This window comes from Lathyrus oleraceus, chromosome 2 (assembly GCF_024323335.1).
Source record: "Lathyrus oleraceus cultivar Zhongwan6 chromosome 2, CAAS_Psat_ZW6_1.0, whole genome shotgun sequence".
NCBI lineage: Eukaryota > Viridiplantae > Streptophyta > Magnoliopsida > Fabales > Fabaceae > Lathyrus > Lathyrus oleraceus.
The window spans coordinates 96872450-96894494 of record NC_066580.1 but is presented as its reverse complement, the minus strand read 5'-3'; the positions used below and the strand labels follow the sequence as shown (position 1 = coordinate 96894494).

The 22045-nt window shown below is 42.1% G+C and overlaps 2 protein-coding genes across 2 annotated transcripts; both read right to left on the bottom strand.

The window, feature by feature from the left end:
* Positions 1-208: 208 nt before the first annotated feature.
* Positions 209-1826, bottom strand: LOC127118300 (pyrophosphate-energized vacuolar membrane proton pump 1). Its single transcript, XM_051048479.1, has 4 exons — positions 1420-1826; positions 1222-1308; positions 794-1124; positions 209-694 (listed from the first exon to the last, which is right to left on the bottom strand). The coding sequence occupies exons 1-4, from the start codon at positions 1752-1754 to the stop codon at positions 224-226; spliced, it is 1224 nt and encodes a 407-aa protein (XP_050904436.1). The 5' UTR covers positions 1755-1826; the 3' UTR covers positions 209-223.
* Positions 1827-2260: 434 nt separating this feature from the next.
* Positions 2261-4785, bottom strand: LOC127118301 (peptidyl-prolyl cis-trans isomerase FKBP65). The gene is made up of 5 exons (XM_051048480.1): positions 4321-4785; positions 4060-4230; positions 3648-3775; positions 3457-3556; positions 2261-3336 (listed from the first exon to the last, which is right to left on the bottom strand). Exons 2-5 carry the CDS (start codon positions 4189-4191, stop codon positions 3229-3231), a joined length of 468 nt encoding a protein of 155 aa, XP_050904437.1. The 5' UTR covers positions 4192-4230; positions 4321-4785; the 3' UTR covers positions 2261-3228.
* Positions 4786-22045: the final 17260 nt, after the last annotated feature.

Genomic DNA, 22045 nt, shown 5'->3' with positions numbered 1-22045 from the left:
TAGCCTCTTGTAATTGGGTCGTTGCAGCCTCGGCAATTTGTTCAGCTCTAATTCTAGCTGCTCTTTCAGCACAGCAGGAATTTCATTTTCAACAGAACTTTCCTTTACAAACTGATAGCAGGAATTTCAAACTGATATCAAACAGCACAGCAGGAATTTTATTTTCAACAGAACTTTCCTTTTCAAACTGGCAATCTGTAATCAACACAACAACCACATTGCATCATGAATTAATATTGATTGTATTACAAGCAGCAGACAGTGGGTACCAAACATTAATTACCTGTACACCAGAAACCAATGATCCGGCAAGGACACCAGAAAGTGTTTCAACACCAAAAAAGATCCCAACAATAAGGGGTGTTAGCATAACAAGGGCACCAGGTGGGATCATTTCTTTGATGGAAGCGTCGGTGGAGATTGTCACACATGTGGCATAGTCAGGTTTCGCAGTTCCCTCCATCAATCCAGGAATCGTGTTGAATTGCCTGCGAACTTCCTCAACCATCTTCAATGCTGCACTTCCGACACTCTTCATGGTCATGGCAGAAAACCAGTAAGGGAGCATGGCACCCACAATCAGACCGATGAAAACCTTGGGAGTCAGGACATCGACGGTTGTAACACCAGCACGGCTCACAAAGGCGCCAAAAAGGGCCAAAGACACAAGGGCGGCAGAACCAATAGCAAACCCCTACAACATAGTTACAACATACATCAAGAACTTAACTAGAATAATAGAATATATTGAACTAGGTGAAAAGAAAAGAAAAAAAAAAGAGGAAAACTGAACCTTTCCAATGGCAGCAGTTGTGTTTCCTGCAGCATCAAGAGCATCGGTTCTCTCACGAATTCTGTGACTCATTCCAGCCATCTCAGCAATACCTCCGGCATTGTCACTGATTGGACCATATGCATCGATGGCTAATCCGGTTGCTATAGTACTCAACATTCCAAGTGCAGCAACAGCAACACCATACATAGCAGCAAAACTGAAACTTACAAAAATACTAATTGCAATGGCAAAAATTGGAATGATAACAGACTTGTATCCCAAGGCAAGACCAAAGATAACATTGGTAGCAGCACCAGTCCTGCAGGAATCAGCAACATCTTGCACAGGGCTGCAAAATTCAGAAAGAAAATGTAACTCCTGTTAATATTTAATCAATTAGATGAATGAAGATGAAAATGCAAAATATGATTCAGAATTGCTTTTACCTGTATGCATTGCTGGTATAGTATTTAGTAACAAATCCAATGATAAGCCCTGCCCAAAGACCAACAGAAACACACAAGAATAGCTGCCTGCAAAGCCAAAATCAATCCAGTAAGTACTAAGACTGTTCAAAATTTATGATTCAAATCATTATTTCGTAAATAGACTGAAACCCTAACAATAAGTGTTATGAAACTAACCAGTTCTTGACAACTTTCTGCTCTCCAAAATTGAAGATGGTGAAGGTAGATGGGAGTGCTATCCAACTAACAATTGCAATTCCAACAGTCATCAGTACTGTTGAAATAACAAGCTGTTTTTTCAATGCTGGCTCAATTTCCTTTACAAGTTTGATCTCAAAAAAGTCGGTTGCAAATAAGGTGGTGAGCAAACAAGCAAGGAGGCCCACAGAACTGATGATGAGAGGGAACAACATGGCAGTGAACTCATGATTTATCCCAAAAGAAGAGATGGAAGCAACAACAAGGGCAGCACAAGATGCCTCTGCATATGAACCAAATAGATCGGATCCCATACCGGCAATATCACCAACATTATCACCAACATTATCAGCAATAACCTGAATACACAAGAGTAACAAGAAGTATTTATAAATATATATTTTTTAAATTAACTATCAACTTTGGTCGGTACAATATTAACCTCTAAAACATAGATAAATTCAAAATATAAATATTATAAAATTGATACAAGATTAAACCATAAAAATCAGATTGTGCAACAAATCATAAGCTTTTATTCAATTCAAAATCCTTGTGAAAAATCAGTTCAATACAAAAATTAAAGCAGTACAGTATGATAGTGAAAGAGAATTTATTTAAAACCTAATAATATTGATAATAGAAGCTAAAATTCAATTGAGGATCATCATCTCCATACACATAGTCTCAAAATGGTAGAGCAAAGAGGAAACATAGATTAATGGTTGAACTTGGATTAACATAGCAGGCTCAAGCTAAAATGCCCTTAATTAACAGTATCATAATGCAGACACCGGTTCTTTCAAAAACAAAAAGGCAATGACACAATTTGGTTATCCAATTTCATACTAGGAATAGAATACAATTTCATATAGGCAGAGAAGAGTGTCATAATGATTTTCCTTTCCTTTCATACAAAACAGTAGAGAATAACCCAATAATAAGCCATAACACTTAAAGGTGCTTTACAAGGCACATGAAAAATTCTGGAAAAACTTAATAATAGACTAAAATATAACAGAACAAGTGAACAAAAACACGTCATAGATGAGGACAAAAGGCCAAAATTTCATCTTCTTCCAGCAATCCTCAACAAAGGAGAAATTATCCCTTGTATCTCTTGCAAAGACTGTTGAATCCGTATCTCCGCCTCGACAGTGCTCTTGAGATTTCTTATATGTTGCTTGAGAACTTCAGAAGCCCTAATATCATCAGCCCTCATTTCAACAACCTTATTGGCCAATCCCAATAACAACCTAGAATACTTAGGCACAGTACAATACTTATGCAAGAAAGCCAAAAGCAGTTCCAGGTTCACCAAATCCAAATCAGAAACACACCTCAAAAGTTTCTTCCTAGACACCAATTCCTCCATCACCGCAACCACATAGCCAGGATTCTTACCTTCCAACACACACACTAGAGCCTCCCCGTGCCTAAACTTGTTCAAGAGCTTATCATGTGCTGTCAACTTCACTTTCAAATGCACTATGACAGATGATAGTAGTTGTCCACGATGTTAAGGTGGACCTGAATCCGTCTTGCACATTCTTAAAGACAGCTAAGACGCAATGGATTTTCAGTCTCCCATCTGGCCAAAATTCTATAGCCTAGGACTCATATTTTGGCTAGAGTGGAATCTTTCAAATACCATTATTGGTATAAATGTCTTCTGTGTGACCATGTAAACTTTCATCTGAAATTTTATATGCAGCTACCATCTGCTACATATTGTATATACTTTCTTTTGTTAGATGCGTCATTATATTGTAAATAAACTATCCAGATTCAACAAGAATCAATAATTAAACCACCATTAGAAGGAGCTGCACTGTCACCAACATTGTCCATTTCCGTTTTCACCACTTCATCCTCTTCTTTCTCAACCTTCAATCTCTGCTTGAGGACCATGATAAGAGTTTTAATTAGAAATTAGAAATACATTATACTATACAGAATTAAGAAAACAATGGGAACTTAGATTAACAAAAGTTATCAAGTTTAAACACTAATCACCTTCGGTTTATGAGCGAACATATTTTCATACAGTTTGGCATCTTTTTTGTCACTATCAGCTTGAAGTTGCTTCACTTTTGTTTTCAGCGTCTTTACCTCCCTGAAAAATGAAAAACAATGCACACCCCGTGATAAGTTTCTAATCCGGAAATAAATTTCTATGGAGAATCAAACCAATCGTTTATGTGTACCTGTTTTGTGGATCCACCTCAAGAGCATTCTTGATGTCTACATCTGCTAAAAGAAAGTCTCCCGTCTCTATATATGCCTGCGCTCGTCTATACAAAGCTTTCACGTTGTGAAACTCAACATCAAGTACCTGATGAAAAGAGTAAGAGAAGCATGAGGAGGATTATAATATTTCAAAAAGTTCACTTCTTATCTGTATTAAAGTTTAACAATAGTTGTATAAACCAGTCTATAACCGTCCTCAAACTTGATCCTATCTAAGTCTTTATGAGTCTGCTCGAGTTTACACGAAACAATTTTGTTAAGTGAGTTAACTCGGCTTTGATAACCAGAATCGTTAACTAGTACGGGATCAAAAATTAAACATGACGATATACACCATTCACAATTAACAGCCGATTTCTTGATACATACCTCTACGTATCCATCTCCAAAGTTGATGCCATTTCCAAAATAGGTGCGAGAGATATGACGGTTAAGGGATGCTGAGTTGAACTGTGTCAATACAAATACTTTGTTGATCCCGCTGTTGATGCAGTTGCTCATTGGAATGTCTATAAGCCTGTAGCATCCACCAACAGGAACCTGAAAAATGTAAACAATACTATGTATCATTACCGAATGAAACAATTCTCGAATTTTGAGTCAACAAAAACAATGGTTTGGTTAACTCACAGCTGGTGTAGCAGCTCGTTTGGTAAGAGGAAAAAGTTGAACACCAGAACCTCCTCCCAGTATGATGGAAACAACATTTTTAGGGTTGGCTTTTCTTCTCAAAAAAGACGGAACTTGAAATGTCTGAAGTTGTCACACATAAATACGAATCCAAGAATCATTTACCTGGAGTAATCAGAGAGGGGGATGAAGAATATGAATCAGAATCGGAAGACTAGCGATGATGCTTGCGACGTCGTTTGGTGTGGGAGTGAGACTTGGTTTTTTTTCGGTTCTTAACGGAGTCCTTGTCGCGGTCTCGGCGATTACGGTGGTGACGCCTGCGACGGTGAGAGGAAGAATCGGAAGAGAGAGAGGAAGAATCAGATTAGGGTTTTCGTTTTGTGAAATGAAATGGAGGGAGAGTGAAAAATGACGAGGGAAAAGGAAAGAGGGAAATAAGCTAATTTTTGGTACGAAATAGAAAATTCCATAGAGTCCGTCAAGCGGACTCTAATTAATAAATAAAATACTTAAACCTTAAATATATATATATATTATAGATAAATCAATGGAAATTGTATATGTTATAAGAATAGAGTCGGCTCAACGGACTCTAAGTAAATAAATACTAATTAAAAAATAATGCTACTAGATAGAGTCGGTCTCACCGACTCTAAATAAATTAATCAAACATTCTTCAAATATAAAATAACAAGTAGTGTCGGTTTTGCCGACACTGATAAAAAAAATAACTTGTCTTACAAGTGTACCTAGATAGAGTCCGTTAGTGTAGGCTTAGCCGACACTAATAGTGTCCGTGTCGGTGGCCGACTCTAAACTAGGAGGCTAAAATGACTTATTCTAGTAGTGTTTGATTTTCAAACTTTCTTTTCATAACACTTATTTTGAATTGAATCTTTAAGTCAACTTTGACCATTTTTGTATATACTTCTAATTAGTAAATATAACCCATTCAAATGTCTTTTTGTGGTTCCAATGGCCACTTTCTTAATCAAATTTTTCATAACCTTTAGCTATTAGGTTTGAGTTATCTTTGTGGTAGATGTAATACTCACCTACATCCTTAGTGATGGACAGTGAGTCTTCCATGCTTATTATAGGGTTAAACCCTCACTAGCATGTTGAAGTTATCCTCACATGGTGGATTTGTGGTTTTAGGTTGAGTTTTCTCCCTTGGATAACAAAAGACCTCAAGGCTTTTGGACCAATCAATTCACCAACTCATTTTTGAGATTTTTACCCCGAACTACGAGGTTTTGATCCTAATATTTTTATAAGATGGTACGTAGGCAATGGGTTTATCCATCCAAACACAAAAATGTAAATAACTTGTATATTCTCTTCTCATCTCTTCAATCATGTTTGCACAAATAAATTTTCACAAAACAACAACCTTGCAATAAGTATGAAAAGGGCTCCCAAAGAGTACCTTGGATGTTTTGGGTGCCTAACACCTTCCCATTATATAACCAACCCCCTTACCCAGATCTCTGTTTCTCTTTTACTAGTTTTTGTTAAAACTTTTAGGTTTTTGTTCGCTTTCTAACCATTCCTTTGGATAAATAGAAGTGCGGTGGCGACTCGACTTGTATGGTTTACCTTGGATTTAGTTAATATCTCTACTGGTAACGAATACCCCGCTACAGAGTCAAAGTCTTTTCCTTCCCCAGTCGAGTAGGATCCGTACTTCCTTATGGAATCGAATGCCCATCCTGTAATCGAGTTTGCTTTTCTAGCCCTCCTTTCGGATGATGAGTGTCTTGGGAATATTCCCTAATTCACGCTTGGTTGGTCACTTATTATATGCCTAGTAACCGGTATCCCTGGTGTTCCTTCCCTTCTGCTCCCTATTATGACTTTGGTCCCCTGTGGAGTCAGATTTTCCTGAGTTGAAATATACCTTTTTAGGTGTTCCTCAGATGTTTTGGATGATTGATAACTCTCACCCTTATACCAGTCTTAGATAATCATTCTCCCCGAGCATGTTGTTCTCTCACCCTTATATCGGTGTTTTGATCACATGTCTCTTTGAGCTTATTACCCAGTAACTAGTAATACTTCATTTTGTTGTTTCCTCAGTTGAGTCTGTCGCATCCGCGAAAAACAACCGGTGGGCAAGACAAAACAAACAGAGCCGCCACCGTGCGTTATTTATCCCAAAAGAGGGAAAGGAAACGCTCGAAGTAAACCTGGAAAAGACATGGTCTCGCGACCAGAGAAAGATGGGATCGGGAGTCGGTTATGCGAAGGGCAGGTATTAGCACCCCTACGCATCCGTCGTACTCGACGGGATCCACGCACAAAAGAATAGAAGAAAGGTTGCTAAACATTGCTCACAAACTGTACAAGGCTGGAAACAAACACAGAAAGACAAAAGAAACGGGACTCGGCAGGATATCGCATCCTGGGCCTACGTAGTCTGTCAGACACAGACATCAGAGTCGACGTAGTTCGGGACCGGGGAAACGTGCTCACTAGGATGTCGCATCCTATGCATACGTATCTTCTCTAACTAGAGAAGAATCAGAGCACTCGTAGCTCGGCTAACACACGCCAAACAAAACACAAACACATTGGAAACCGACTGCCAATCGCTGGACTTATGTCAGACTCCACACAAAACAGGCAAACATGGAAACCGAATGCCAATCGCTGGACTTACATCAGACTCCGAACCAACAAACACACACACAGGAAACCAACTGCCAATCGCTGGACTTATGTCAGACTCCAACAAGCAAACAAGACACAGGAAACCGACTGCCAATCGCTGGACTTACGTCAGACTCCAAACACACACAAAGGGGTTGCAAAAGAAAAAGGGCGCCCAGAGAGATCAACTCATCTCCTGCCTACGTACCTCATCTGGTATGAGGATCAGGGCGACGTAGTTCCCCTACGTAGGGAAAGAACTTCTAACCTAACCAGAGACTGGGAAATGACAAACTAGAAGGGAGCCTGACTCGAGCCTAATAGTTATCATGTAATCCACAATGGTCCTAGGTTGAGGTTTCTATCTAACTTGCACAGGGAGCAAGCTATCCTAAACAGCACAGTCAAACAAACACAAGCACAATAAACCATCACACACACTATATGCAAGCAATTGGGCTCATACAAGGCTAGGCTGCAAAAGCAAGCCAACTGGAATGGGGTGTGGTTAGCTCTTAACCCTAACATTGAGAGTTAGGGTGAAGAAGATGAAATGGGAAGTGAGGGTAAGACCTCAAAGATCTTATCCCTGACCTGGGAGAGCTTGACTCAAATAGAAAATGTGGGAGTTCAGAATGTAGGAACTCTTCTCCACAGATGACTGACTCAACTTGATCTTGGGTTTTTATTCACAATGCATCAACACATAGTGTGTGAGCAAAGTGAATGACACACTGAGTAGCAGGAGATGGATTACGCATCTCTTTTATCTGCCAATTGCCTCCTAAGAGGTCTTTACCTGCTTGGCACAAAAGTAAACATTCACAAGCATTGCCTCTTAAGGAGGGCTTCAGACAGGTGCCTGCCCACATAACAGGACAGGTCTTCCAGACTACATGAAGTCAGAAGAATTATACCTCAGTGGTTAAGCAACCAAGCTAGTAAAGCAAGTTCAAAATGAACTCAAAGCAACTTAGGTACTTGTGAAAAATCTAAACCAATCAGTTCAACTGTACAGACAAACAATCAACAGGCAATAACAAACAGACAGACAATGTTCACAATGTGCAAGCCACAAGGCAAACTCAAAATGAGTTAGCATCAACCTACAAAACACACAATTGTTAGTAATCAAGAGCAAACATCAATGCTCCAATGAGGAAGCATCATCAACTATGGACTTGGATGTCTAAACCTGAAATCAAAGCCCACATGTAAGCCACAAACCACTAGGTCCAAGCCTAGGGTCAAAGATGGAGAAAAAAGTCAAAACAGAACCTCAAATTTAACATGAATCATCCTTATTCAATCAAGAACAAATCTCAAAAAGTCCCACATCAAAATCATTAATCATATTCATTTCATGAGCAAAACATGGCAAGGCATGCAAAAGCTAGTCACATTGAGACATCAGAAGAAACAAATGCACATAAAATCAAAAATGACTCAAATAATCTTGGCAAAATTCATGAGTAATCCAAACATCCAACATGATCAACACACAAAAAATCAGAGGCATTGGACATCATTAGGCATGGAAATCACATTGCATAAAACATAAAACCAAATGTGTGACACAAATTGTCACACCAAGTTAGAACAATCATAAAACAGAGTTGGAGCATAGGAAAAATCTCAAACCAAAGCCAAAATGTTACTCAACATGTCTAGAATCCACACATAAAATTTCAGAAGCATTGGATAAGAAACAAGCATTTTATGATCAAATGAATAAGGCAATAGCACAAATGGACACATGTTCAATCACCCTAGGACAAATCAATTTTTGATCCAGGCACAACTTTGCAATTTATGATCATAAAAAAGTAGACAAGATAAGGAACACAATGCAAAAAATTAGAGATCAATTGGAGCATTTTTCATTTTTATAGGAATTTTCTAAGTTCATGAAAAATTTGAAAGTTAAAATGGAGCCAAGGCATGAAAATGTGAAGGAATATGAGAAAATTGCAAGGCATTTGAAAAAATCCTTCAGCCGGATTCGAACCAGGCGCCTATTTGAAATTCCAAGGGCGCCACAATCAAAACGACCGCGTTTTGAATCTAACCCCAAACCTGGCGCACATCATGGCATTCAAATTTTCGTAGCAAATGCACATGAACTTTCCTAGCTAAATCCCAGCCAAATCGTAGCAAAACCTGGAAATGATGAATTTCATGCATGGAAGATGAAGATCTTCATGCGATTTTTCCAGATTTCAAAAAAATGTTCCAGAAATGAATGAAACCTATACCAATCAACTCATCCTTCCACATACATCAAGGATCCAACAATAATTCATGCAAAAACAACACAATCAAGCCAAATCGAAGGAATCAAAAATTGACATCAAAACTTTAATTGAACATAACTTTGTGTATAGGGCACCAAATCACTCGAATTTTACATCAGCATCATCACCAAACCATGATCTACACAAATATCACAAAGATTTTGAGAATTATTGAGATCAAAAAACTGACCTCTTGATGAACAGAACTGGATTCAGCTTGCTTCAAGGCTTGTGATGCTCCAGAACTCTTCCAATATGCTTAGTGAGGTGGATGATGATGAAATTGAAGCTCAAGGATGCACGACACCAGCTTAATCTTCAACTGCCATGGAACCTTCAAGCTTCAAATCCTGCTCAATATGCCACGATTTCTCTTGATTCCACGTCCAAACCTTCTCAACAATACTTCAGGATGATGAATTGATCAATAGAGGATGCTCTTGTTTGAAGAAATTTGGAAAAAGTTTGAGAGAATTTTTTTGAGAATTTTGTGATTCTAGATCTGAAATGTTGCTAATGATCAAAACAGTTAGGGTTAAGTATATATACTCCATGCTAATCCTGTTTAAACCAGCTTAAGCCAAATGCAATTGTGATTAGTAAGTTGGAAGGTGTTTGTGCAAAAAATGAGATTTCCACTTCATGCACCCCATGCACGTGAACAGTACTCTTTCAAGGCCCAAATCCACTTAAAATGAGTTCATGCAAGGTTTTGGATTGGTTTTGTATGCTCATGATCAACCAAAAAGATGTTATGCAATTTTCTTCCAAAAACTTCATGAGTGAGCACATGCCTATGCAAATGAAATTCATGTCAAGTAATGGTATGCTTGGAAAGTACATGTTATAAGGATCAAAATGCAAAAAGAACCACTCATTTTGGAGTTTTGGTTTGAAAGTTATGTCCATTTGAAAACACTTTTCCATGATTGGACCATATCTCCTCAACCCCACATGAGAAATTCATGATCTTAGACTTTTTGGAAATGGTAGAGAAGGATCTTCAACTTTCATGTTGGACAAAATTTCATTTGAAGCTTTCTTCATGATGTAATCTTGAGTTGAAGTTGGTCCAAAACCTTTCCATTTTTGGAAAGTTCAAATTACAGGTCACCAGCTATTTTTGGAAAGTCTTGACCTGACTTCAAATTCTTCAATGTTGATGTTTGAAATGTCAAATGAGACTTGTTTGAACATGAATGAAACATCTCTAACCACTTCCCACCTTCAAATCCACAGTTGACTTTGCAGTTGACTTGCAATTGACTTGATCATGCACTATGATTCTGAGCCTTCAACACTTGATGAAATGGCTCCAAAATGAAACCCTAGCTTATACAAGCTCAATAAAATCATATGATGATCTCCATCTCAATAAAGACCTCATCTCCTTGAAAAACCCTGACTGGTAGAATGCAACTGATTAGGGTTGACCAGAGGTCAAAACCCTAATCCCAAGGAATCTGATCAGAAATAATGAACCATGATGATGATGAGGTACCATCTCAACCAAGATAATACCCAACCTCCTTGAGGAACCAAGAAACCCTAATTGAAGCACAACCCTCAGATGATTAGTGATCAATTTATGAGACCCTCAGGCTTGCATCTCTTAACCTCTCCATCTTCTGAGAAAGACCTAGGAGGATGACTTGCCTATTTCACATGATATGCAAAGATGTAATGCCTAATGTCCTACAAAATGAAATGCAATATGCTAAGCTAGTCCCAAGAGAGGAGGGCAAATTTTGAGGTGTTACAGCTGCCCCTCTTCAATCCACTGTGAACCTGTCGATATGAATAGCCTCGACTTTCAGATGATCAGGGTGAAAAGTGATTGAATACCAAGAACAGACGAACAATTTGCACTCCACGGGGAAATAATTAACAATGCCTGTCAGAATCGGCAAAGAAGCAATCTCAAAAGAAGAATCCGTCTGGTACGGAGAAAGTCGGCCTGAATACCGAAAAGGAACGTTGACCTGGATACCAAAATAAATGGTAACACAGGAACTACCATGGCCTGAACGCCACTCATCAGCCTGAATACTGAGCATCGGAATAGGAGAGTATTAATGTCGGTCTGAACACCGAGAGATTGGCCTGAATTCCCGAAAAACTGGCCTGAATGCCACTTCAGTCTGGATACCACTTCAGTCTGAACACCGGAAAACTGGCCTGAACGCCGCAAGCTGCACCGATCTGAACTTTGGAAGCTTCTTCGATCTGAAAATCGGAAAATCTGGTCTGAACACCCACCTCGGACTGAACACCGGAAACCTGGCCTGAACGCCGCAAGCTGCATCGATCTGAACTTCGGAAGCTTCTTCGATCTGAAAATCGGAAACTCTGGTCTGAACACCCACCTCGGTCTGAACACCGGAAACCTGGCCTGAACGCCGCAAGCTGCATCGATCTGAACTTCGGAAGCTTCTTCGATCTGAAAATCGGAAACTGGTCTGAATACCCGAAAAACTTGTCATGCCTGTCAGCACTGGCAGAGATAAGGAATGGTAATAACTGAGGCGGCACGTGTGGCAATGACCCATGCTGGGGATAACAAGCCAATGCCTGTTATCCTCTACTCAACCCTAGCAAACAAACAATTTGCGCTCAGCTGGGGATTATTTTCTCTTTTTTTTTTTAACCCCAAAACTTCTCTTGATTTTTTTTATTTTTATCTCCATCTTCGCCCGACAGAAACTCCCCATCCAATATCGCACTACTGGGGGATATTATGGATCTGACATCATGATAATAAACTCCTCAGAGTAACATCTTCACCATCTGGCGAAACCAATCCTCGAACAGTAACCACGGCTTGAGACTAGCTTATGCTTGCAATGCTGATGCATGCTGATGATTTTTTTCGCGTAATGCTCCATAATCATGGAAATGCTACGCAATTAGCTATGCAATATGCTATGCTTATCTACATGATGAATGCATAAAAAGTATCCCCCTCAAGGGACTCTTCCGGGGAGCTCGAGGTACTCTGCTGAGGAACCCACTAACACTCCAACCTCCATCCTGCTGGGGAATAACGTTGCTGCTGGGGGAAAGGACCACCCTTACCAGGGATGACCTCCACTGAACCCGATCCACTTGGGGACTTCGTTGGGGAAGAAACCACCAACGCACTTTGTGGGGGAAACAACGGTCTTCGACTTGCTGGGGAACTTAACAAGCTCCGCCACATTAGGAAAAACAACTACCAACGGGCACCTCCGCTGGGGGAAGTAGCAACCTTCAGGCCTGGCTGCTGAGGAAACACCGATCTCGAAACCCACTGGGGAGATAACCATCCCGACCCAGCTAGGGAAGACACATACCTTGAATCTGTTGGGGAGGTAACAATCCCAACTCTGCTTGGGGAAACCAGGAAAGTCTGGCACAGAACACCCGTCGACTCGTCGAACCATGGTACTCCACATCTAAATCCAGTATCAGCTTTCCACTTTTGAGAGCTCCCAAACTCGTCTGGACTCTTCTGATTATCACCTTGTATTCTTGACTTCTCCGTACTCTACGGAGATCAAACCCCTCAAATTGGTATCAACTTTCCAATCCTTCAGACTTTAAAGAGTCTTCTTGATTAATACTCCAGGATCGTCGTACGTCTTTCGCCGTCTTTCCACCATTCTTCAATCTCTTGTCCCTGATTGGGCTCCACGGGGATCTTTTGTCAAAAGCTTCACAGCACAACCTGCAAGTGAGTGAAAATATCTAACAGCACCTGCAACAGAGATCATTAGATAAAAACATGCCCCGGGTATGCCAATATTTCAACACTTGGGTCACTCAACCTTCCGAATAAGATTTCAAATTTTCAATCTTCTAAACATGCATTGGAAGGGACCTGTATGTCTTAAAATGCAAAGTTTCTTTATCACAAACAATTGGATGTTTTTGCAATCAAAGCGGTAATGAAAACAAAAACAAAATTATTTGACTGAATATGCATTTTATTGATTGAAAAGGTGTGGCTCAAACTGAGCGATACAAAAGAAGCAATTCCTGAAAAGCGGTAATTGCGCACAAAAGGAAAATCTATCCTAATGGCAATGTGAAACCGTGACCTCATCGAGTTCCAACTTGGTCACACCCCATATGTCCTCAGACTTTCCGTGCTTTCTGCCTTCTGAACAAGACGTTTCCGACTGCTCCCTACCGGGGATTATCCATGTCATATCCAAAGTACAAACGATCATGCTAGATGCGGTTGTTCGTTTCAATCCCTCTTTTGCCTGGACCGCCCTTTCGGGTTTTCAGCCAACCGGGATACCCTTTTTTGCCCAAGCCGCCCTTGTGGGGTTTTCGACTTGCCGGGTGTACAATTTTTTCCTTTTTATCCCTAATTTTTGCCCGAACCTTTTCATTTTTTCTTTGGTTCACCGGGATGCCCATTTTTGCCCGGACTATTTTATTCTTTTCGTCCAGCGGGTCTCTTTATACGAAGTATTTTTTAACTACGTCTGCATTCACAGGGGATGGAAAATCCTCGCCATCCATGGTCGTCAACAACAAGGCTCCGCCAGAGAAAACCTTCTTGACCACGAATGGACCTTCATAATTGGGTGTCCACTTGCCCCTACGATCGTTTTGAGGAGGAAGGATCCTTTTCAACACCAGATCTCCTACGTGATACACACGAGGTCGCACCTTTCGGTCAAAAGCACGCTTCATCCGCTGCTGCTACAACTGCCCATGACAGATGGCCGCCAACCTCTTTTCCTCAATCAGGCTCAACTCTTCATACCGAGTCCTTACCCATTCAGCCTCTTGCAACTTCACGTCCATCAGGACTCTCAGCGAAGGAATCTGAACCTCAACCGGTAGCACCGCTTCCATCCCATACACGAGTGAGAAAGGCGTTGCCCCAGTAGATGTACGCACTGATGTTCGGTACCCATGCAATGCAAATGGCAACATCTCATGCCAATCTTTATAGGTCACGACCATTTTCTGCACAATCTTCTTTATATTCTTATTAGCTGCCTCAACCGCCCCATTCATCTTCGGACGATAAGGAGAAGAATTGTGATGCTCGATCTTGAATTCCCGACACAGTTCTGCCATCATCTTGTTGTTCAAATTAGAACCATTATCAGTAATGATTCTCTCGGGAACCCCATATCGGCAAATGATGTCTCTCTTCAAGAATCTGGCAACGACCTGTTTCGTCACATTTGCTTAAGAGGCTGCTTCCACCCACTTGGTGAAGTAATCAATAGCCACTAATATGAACCGGTGACCATTCGAAGCCGTAGGCTCAATCTTCCCAATCATATCAATGCCCCACATAGCAAACGGCCATGGAGACGACATTAAACTCAACGGATTTGGAGGCACGTGCACCTTGTCAGCATAAATCTGGCATTTATGACACTTCCGCACGAAATTAAAACATTGAGCCTCCATTGTCATCCAATAATAACCTGCCCTCAACAGCTTCTTCACCATTGCATTCCCACTGGCATGGGTACCGAACGACCCCTCGTGAACCTCTTTCATCAATTGGCTTGCTTCTTTGTCATCAACACATCTGAGCAAGACCCAATCGAAATTTCTCTTGTACAAGACCCTATCCTTATTCAAGTAGAACACCATGGCCAACCTCCGCAGAGTCTTTCGGTCCTTCTTGGATGCTCCCTCAGGATATTCTTGGGTTTCCAGATAGCGCTTAATGTCATAGTACCACGGCTTCTCATCATCAGGCGCTGTTTCAACAGCAAACACATAAGCCGGTCTATCCAGACGTCCCACCTCAATGCTAGGGAACTGATTCCACCACCGCACCTTAATCAAGGCAGCCAGAGTAGCTAAAGCATCTACTAAAGGATTCTCTTCTCTCGGCACATGATGCAAAACCACCTTGGTGAAAAACGTCAACAATCTCCTCGTATAATCCCGGTATGGAATTAAATGGGATTGATGCGTATACCATTTCCCGTTAACCTGATTCACAACCAAAGCTGAATCTCCATATATAACAAGGTTTTTGATCCTCAAATCAATCGCCTCTTCAATCCCCAAGATACAAGCTTCGTATTCAGCCACGTTGTTGGTGCACTCAAATGTTAGCCGGGCAGCAAAAGGAATGTGGGACCCTTTCGGCGTAACCAAAACAGCACCAACACCGCTACCATTCACGTTAACGGCCCCATCAAACATCAGAATCCATTCAGATTCAGGATCAGGCCCCTCCTCCGGGATCGGTTCCTCATAATCTTTCGATTTGAGAAACATGATGTCCTCATCAGGGAATTCAAACTTCATCGGTTGATAATCCTCAATGGGTTGCTGGGCGAGGTAATCAGACAATACACTCCCCTTGATTGCTTTCTGAGAGGTATATTGAATATCATATTCAGTCAAAATCATTTGCCATCTCGTAACCCGTCCGGTCAATGCTGGCTTCTCAAAAATATACTTGATTGGATCCATCTTGGAAATCAATAAAGTGGTATGAACCAGCATATACTGCCTCAGTCGGCGAGCAGCCCAGACCAAAGCACAACAAGTTTTCTCGAGCAGTGAATATCTTATTTCACAGTCGGTAAACTTTTTGCTAAGGTAGTATATGGCATGCTCTTTTCGACCAGACTCGTCATGCTGCCCCAATACACACCCCATAGACCCCTCGAGGACCGTCAAGTATAGGATTAACGGTCGTCCCTCCACAGGACGCATCATAATCAGAGGCTCCTGCAAATACTCTTTTATCTTTTCAAATGCCGCTTGGCAATCATTATTCCACCTGACCGTTTGATCTTTTCTTAACAACTTTAATATAGGTTCACACGTGGCTGTTAGATGAGATATGAACCGTGAAATGTAGTTCAATCTACCTAAGAAACCACGAACCTCTTTCTCTGTTCTCGGTTCAGGCATTTCTCTTATTGCTTTTACTTTAGCAGGATCAACCTCGATTCCTCTTTCACTTACAATGAACCCCAGCAATTTACTAGACCGCACTCCAAAAGTGCACTTATTCGGATTCAACCTCAGTCTGAATTGTCTCAGCCGGTCAAACAACTTGGCCAGATCTACCAAGTGCCCCTCCTCTGTTTGGGACTTTGCTATCATGTCATCAACATAGCATTCAATTTCATGATGAATCATATCATGAAATAAAGTCACCATAGCCCTTTGATACGTGGCACCGGCATTCTTGAGACCAAATGGCATCACCTTATAGCAAAAAATGCCCCATGGTGTGATGAACGTTGTTTTCTCCATATCATCTGGCGACATTTTTATTTGATTATAGCCAGAAAAGCCATCCATGAAGGAAAACACCGAGAACTGAGCTGTATTATCTACCAACACATCAATGTGAGGTAGCGGGAAATCATCCTTCGGGCTAGCTCTGTTCAAATCCCGGTAGTCCACACACATTCTCACCTTCCCATCCTTCTTCGGCACCGGCACAATATTAGCAACCCAAGGCGGATAATTGGTGACAGCGAGGAAACCAGCATCCAATTGCTTCTGCACCTCCTCTTTAATTTTCATGGCCATCTCAGGTCGAGTTCTGCGCAACTTCTGCTTCACTGGAGGACAATCTGCTCTCAATGGTAACTTGTGCACAACGATATCGGTATCCAACCCTGGCATATCTTGATAAGACCAGGCAAAGATGTCGACATACTCTTTCAACAAGGCTACCATTCTTCTCTTAACACTTTCCTCCAACGCAGCCCCGATTTTCACTTCTTTCCTGCACTCCTCGGTACCCAGATTCACAATCTCAACTTGCTCCTCGTGCGGCTGAATCACCTTCTCCTCTTGTTTTAACAACCTGGCTAATTCCTCTGGCAGTTCACAATCTTCTTCGCCTTCTTCTTCGGCATGATAGATCGGATTGTCGAAGTCATATGAGGGTGTAACAGGATTGTTATCAATGAGATCCGGAGAAAGATCGCATCTGCATGAATGTTGATTCATGCATTGCTTTAGAACTGGAGCAAAGCAAGAAAAAATGAAAATAAACATTGCCATTTTTATTTTTGTTTTTTAAACTGCAAAAATAAATGAAAAACAGGGAACACCACTTTTAATTGAAAAACATCCATTTATTACTGATGCAAACTTTGCAAAATGAAACATGAGGTGTCCCTTACAATGAACCATTACGTTTCGGGCTACACGTATGGCTTCCATGCAAATAAAATTGAAAACAGAAAATATTACTCTTCAAGTAGAGTGACACTGATGATCTTTTCAGCCTTCCAGTTCTGGACTTCCATCCCTGGTACGCATGGCTTTATCCATTGATCAATCTCACAATCACTGTCGACTTTTTCACCCACCATACAGATGTGATCTGGATCCAGCATTCCAGCACTGGTGAACGTGAACGACGGACGACGTCCCTTGCTCTGACCAGACGAGCCTCGGCCCGGCTGATAACCCACTCCAAATCGGTCTTTCTTGGCGGCGATGTCCATCATCTTCCCCCAACCTGGAGCTTCTCCACTCTTCACCACCTCAGCAGCCTGCTTATACGAAGAAATGGACGGTTTCTCCTCTTCCTTGGCAAAAAGAGCATTCTCCACCTTAACGGTTTTGAACGCTTGGCTTGGTGTTTCAACAATTTCACCGTCCATTTCAACATATTTGAACGATGATAGGTGGATGACGAAGATATCCTCCTCCCCACAAACGGTGACGACCTGCCCGTCCCAGATGTACTTCAACTTCTGGTGTAAAGTCGAAGTCACTGCTCCAGCAGCATGGATCCACGGCCTACCCAACAAGCAACTGTATGCTGGCTGAATATCCATGACATAAAATACAGACTTAAACACCTCGGGCCCGATCTTCACCGGGAGCTCCACTTCCCCGAACACAGCCCGCTTCGAACCGTCAAAATCCCTCACTATCAGGTCAGTGGGCGTCAAAATTAACCCTTCACAGTCCAGCTTCGCCAGGGCTTTCTTTGGCAACACATTTAAAGATGAGCTGATAACAACCAACACGTGCGAAAGCACGGCTCCTTTATATTCCATTGCGATGTGTAATGCCCTATTATGATTCCTCCCATCCACAGTTAGATCAAGATCAGTGAAACCCAGCCCATGACTGGCATTGACATTTGACACCACCGTCTCTAACTGATTGATTGTGATCTCTTGGGGAACATAGGCTCTCTTCAGGATTTTCAGCAAAGCCTCTCTATGCCCCTCGGAGCTCAGCAATAAGGACAAGATTGAGATCTTGGATGGAGTCTGTTGCAGATGGTCAACAAGCTTGTACTCAGACTTCTTGATGATTCTCAGAAATTCTTCAGCTTCATCATCAAGTTCTCTCTCCGACCCACCAGGCGCCGGTGTCACCACAGGAGTACCTTCATTTACCACTTGTTTCCCTCTTGCCCTGGCTAAAGCCTCGGCCTTATCTTTCTTTTCTCTCTCTCCATCCCCATTCCTCAAAGCACCAGGTGCAAACAACCTTCCACTGCGAGTGAAACCACTGGGTCCAGCATTATCCACCTTTGAAACAGTGGTTTCACTTGCAGTTTGATCCTCCAACTTCTCCCCATTACAATATACTTCTCCACCATAATGCCATGGCACGGCGTCATCTTTGTCATAAGGAATTGGCCCAGATACCGTGATAGTAACTGGAGCCGTATCTGCCAGCGTTGACAAATCAACCGGGTCAAAATAGATGGTTATGGTGGAGACATCTTCCTTCACCAAATCAACCTTCTCAAATCTGAGGCCTCCCTCATCCATCATCTTCTGGACAGCCTCCCTCAAGAAAACACACCCATTGATAGCAACAGTGCACGCAACACAACAATCATCACAACCCGGGAAGACCCAACTCTTCAACAATTGTCTTTTGACCTCAGCCAACGGAGTCTTCAACTGGTCTACACTCATCAGCCCGATTCTGCCCTCTTCAGAAATTGCATTCACCCCATTTGACCATGCGCGGGCATGGGATTAGCATTCACATTTGGAGATGGAGCAAAGTTGATAGCTTTATAATCCACCAAGTCCTGGACCACATGCTTAAAAGCTTTGCAATTTTCTACGTTGTGTCCAGGGGCACCTGAGTGAAATTCACATTTGGCGTTCTCATCAAAATTGGCCGGCCTCTGATCAGGTCTCAACGGTGCCAACGTCCTCAGCTGAACCAACCCTAAGTCTTTCAACTTCTTCAGCAAGAATGAATAGGTCACAGGCGGCCTATCAAATTGACGATCATTCATTCGTCCTCTTACTTGATACCCGGCCCGCTGCGGTCTTTGTTGAAATGGTTGTCGTTGTTGTTGCGGTTGTTGCTGTTGCTGTTGTTGATTATCAGCAGGAATGGTTACCGCAACAGTGTGCTGGTAGTAACGATCCCTAATCTGTCCTTTTTGGGTATACACAGCACTAGTATCATTCTCCTACTTTCTTTGACCATTCCCAAAGGGCTTCTTCGATCCAGACGACGAAGCGTTACCCTGTATCTTCCCCAGCTTCAACCAACTTTCAATTCTTTCTCCAGCCACCACTATATCAGCAAAGTTAGTAACCGGGCAACCAACCATCCTTACTGCAAATGTCCCCTGAAGGGTACCCATAAACAGATTCGACATTTCTCGGTCTACCAACGGTGGTTGAACTCTGGCGGCTAGCTCCCTCCACCTTTGTGCATATTCCTTAAACCCTTCACTAGGCTTCTGAGACATACCCTGCAATTGGGTACGACTAGGAGCCATATCAGCGTTGAACTGGTACTGTTTAAAGAATGCATCACCAAGATCCTGCCAGCTCTTGATATCAGACGACCTCAACTTAGTGTACCATTCCAAGGACCCTCCAGACAGACTGTCCTGGAAGAAGTACATCCATAGCTTCTGGTCCATTGTATAAGCAGAAATTTTACGAACGAAGGCCTAGAGATGGGTTTCCGGGCAAGAACTCCCATTGTATTTTTCAAATGCAGGCGCTTTAAATTTTTGTGGGATCACAATCCCCTCAACCAGCCCCATGTTCGACATATTAACAACCCCCGGAGTAGCATGGCTTTCCAAGGCCCTTATCTTCTCCGCCAGCACCTGAATCTCTTTATTTGGCGGTTGAACACCGTATTGGCCAAATTGTTCATTCAACATGGAGAACTGATCTGCTTCCCTGTCCTCCTCTCTATCCTCCTCAGCCCCAAAGAAAGGAGGAAACAGACTGTCCTTCAAATTATTGCCCATCGGACCTGGTCTACCGCTTGTGGCAGCACCAAAACCACCCCCATTGTTGATCACCACGCCAGCAGTTGTCTTCTTTCCGAGATCTCCTTCATCCCTGGAACCACCAAGGCCATGGTTGGAGACACCCTCTAAATTGATACCACTGTTGGCAGCTGAAGCCCGCTCGAGCTTCTCCACTTTATCAGCAAGTGCTTTTTGCCCCACGGCAAACCCTTGCATAACATTGATCAGTTCGTTCATTTTCTCCTTCAGCTCAAGAATATCCGCGTTGGGTAGATCCATCAGCCTGGGTGTGTTGCGTCTGGTAAAGTATCTGTGTGGACGGGTTGTGTGCAAGGGAATGATTCTACGCGCACGAGCAATGATTCCTGAAACAATCAAGCACGTTAGAAACTGACACCTGCAAAATAGAAGACAAGTTATTATGATTCATGCAGAATGCAATGTCTATCCATATGAGGAACACTCTGTCTTTCGATCCTGGCTTCATCGAGACAGATAATAATTCGACAGCAATATTCTGATATTCAATCATCTGGTTTCATCATACAGATCAGAGAATTATGATTTAGCAAAGATACCACCCAACCATGTGTGCTATGTGTGTGAATAAAGAAAAGCAAATAAAGCCTGAAGATCAATCACTGAATGAAAATAACCACCGCATATCAAAAGTGCACCATATGTGCAAGAGTCATACATCAAGTCTAATACAAATCAAATACAATTCTCCAGAAACAGAAAGGAAATACAAGCAAGTGAATTCTGTCAACATGCCTGACGGTAATCCAACACAAATAAGAAAGGTCTAAACTGACGAAGGTCCCACAGAAGGCTCCGCGTCATCAACCATCCTAGTAAACTTCATCGCGAACCTAAGCTCAGTGTTCTCCTGCTGCAATCTCCCTATCTCCTTCTGGTGAATCTTCATCTGTCTAAAGTAATGATCCCTCTCAGCAAGATAGTGATCTCTCTCAGCAATAATCTTCGCTTTCTCAGCTTCCCATTCTGTGGCAAGGACTTTGGCTCTGGCATCTCTCTGATCCCTCACAAGGATTTGTCTCCTCTTCTCATCTTCGATGACCTTCGAAACTCTAGCCAACCTCTCCTTGGTGATGTCGTGCTCCTTTGTAGACGACTCCAATGCTTGGCTGATCTTGCCATAATAAGCAGTGTCTACCTCAAAGCGCTTCACTTCCATGGCATGTCTCTTATCCTGGTCTTCTATTCTCCCTTTGATTTCCTGATTAGCCATCTGAATTCTAGCAACACTCATCTCCAACTCAGTCTTCTCTGATTGCAGTTGATCTCTGGCTTTCTTCATCTCAAGGAACTCTTCCATACTGACAGAAGAACGTGGCCCTTCAATCAAAGGACACCAAGGATCACCTCCAGGAAATGGTAGATGTGTGAGCTCAATCCTCTTCCTAAGCCAATCATCAAATGGAGGCAAAGACTTGCTGTCAACCTTGCCAAAAGGAACCTTGCCCTTTCTCTGAATGTCGCGCCATTCATCAGACACTTGCCTCAACTTTGGCTGATTACCCTCAATTGGGAAGTAGAAAGACTC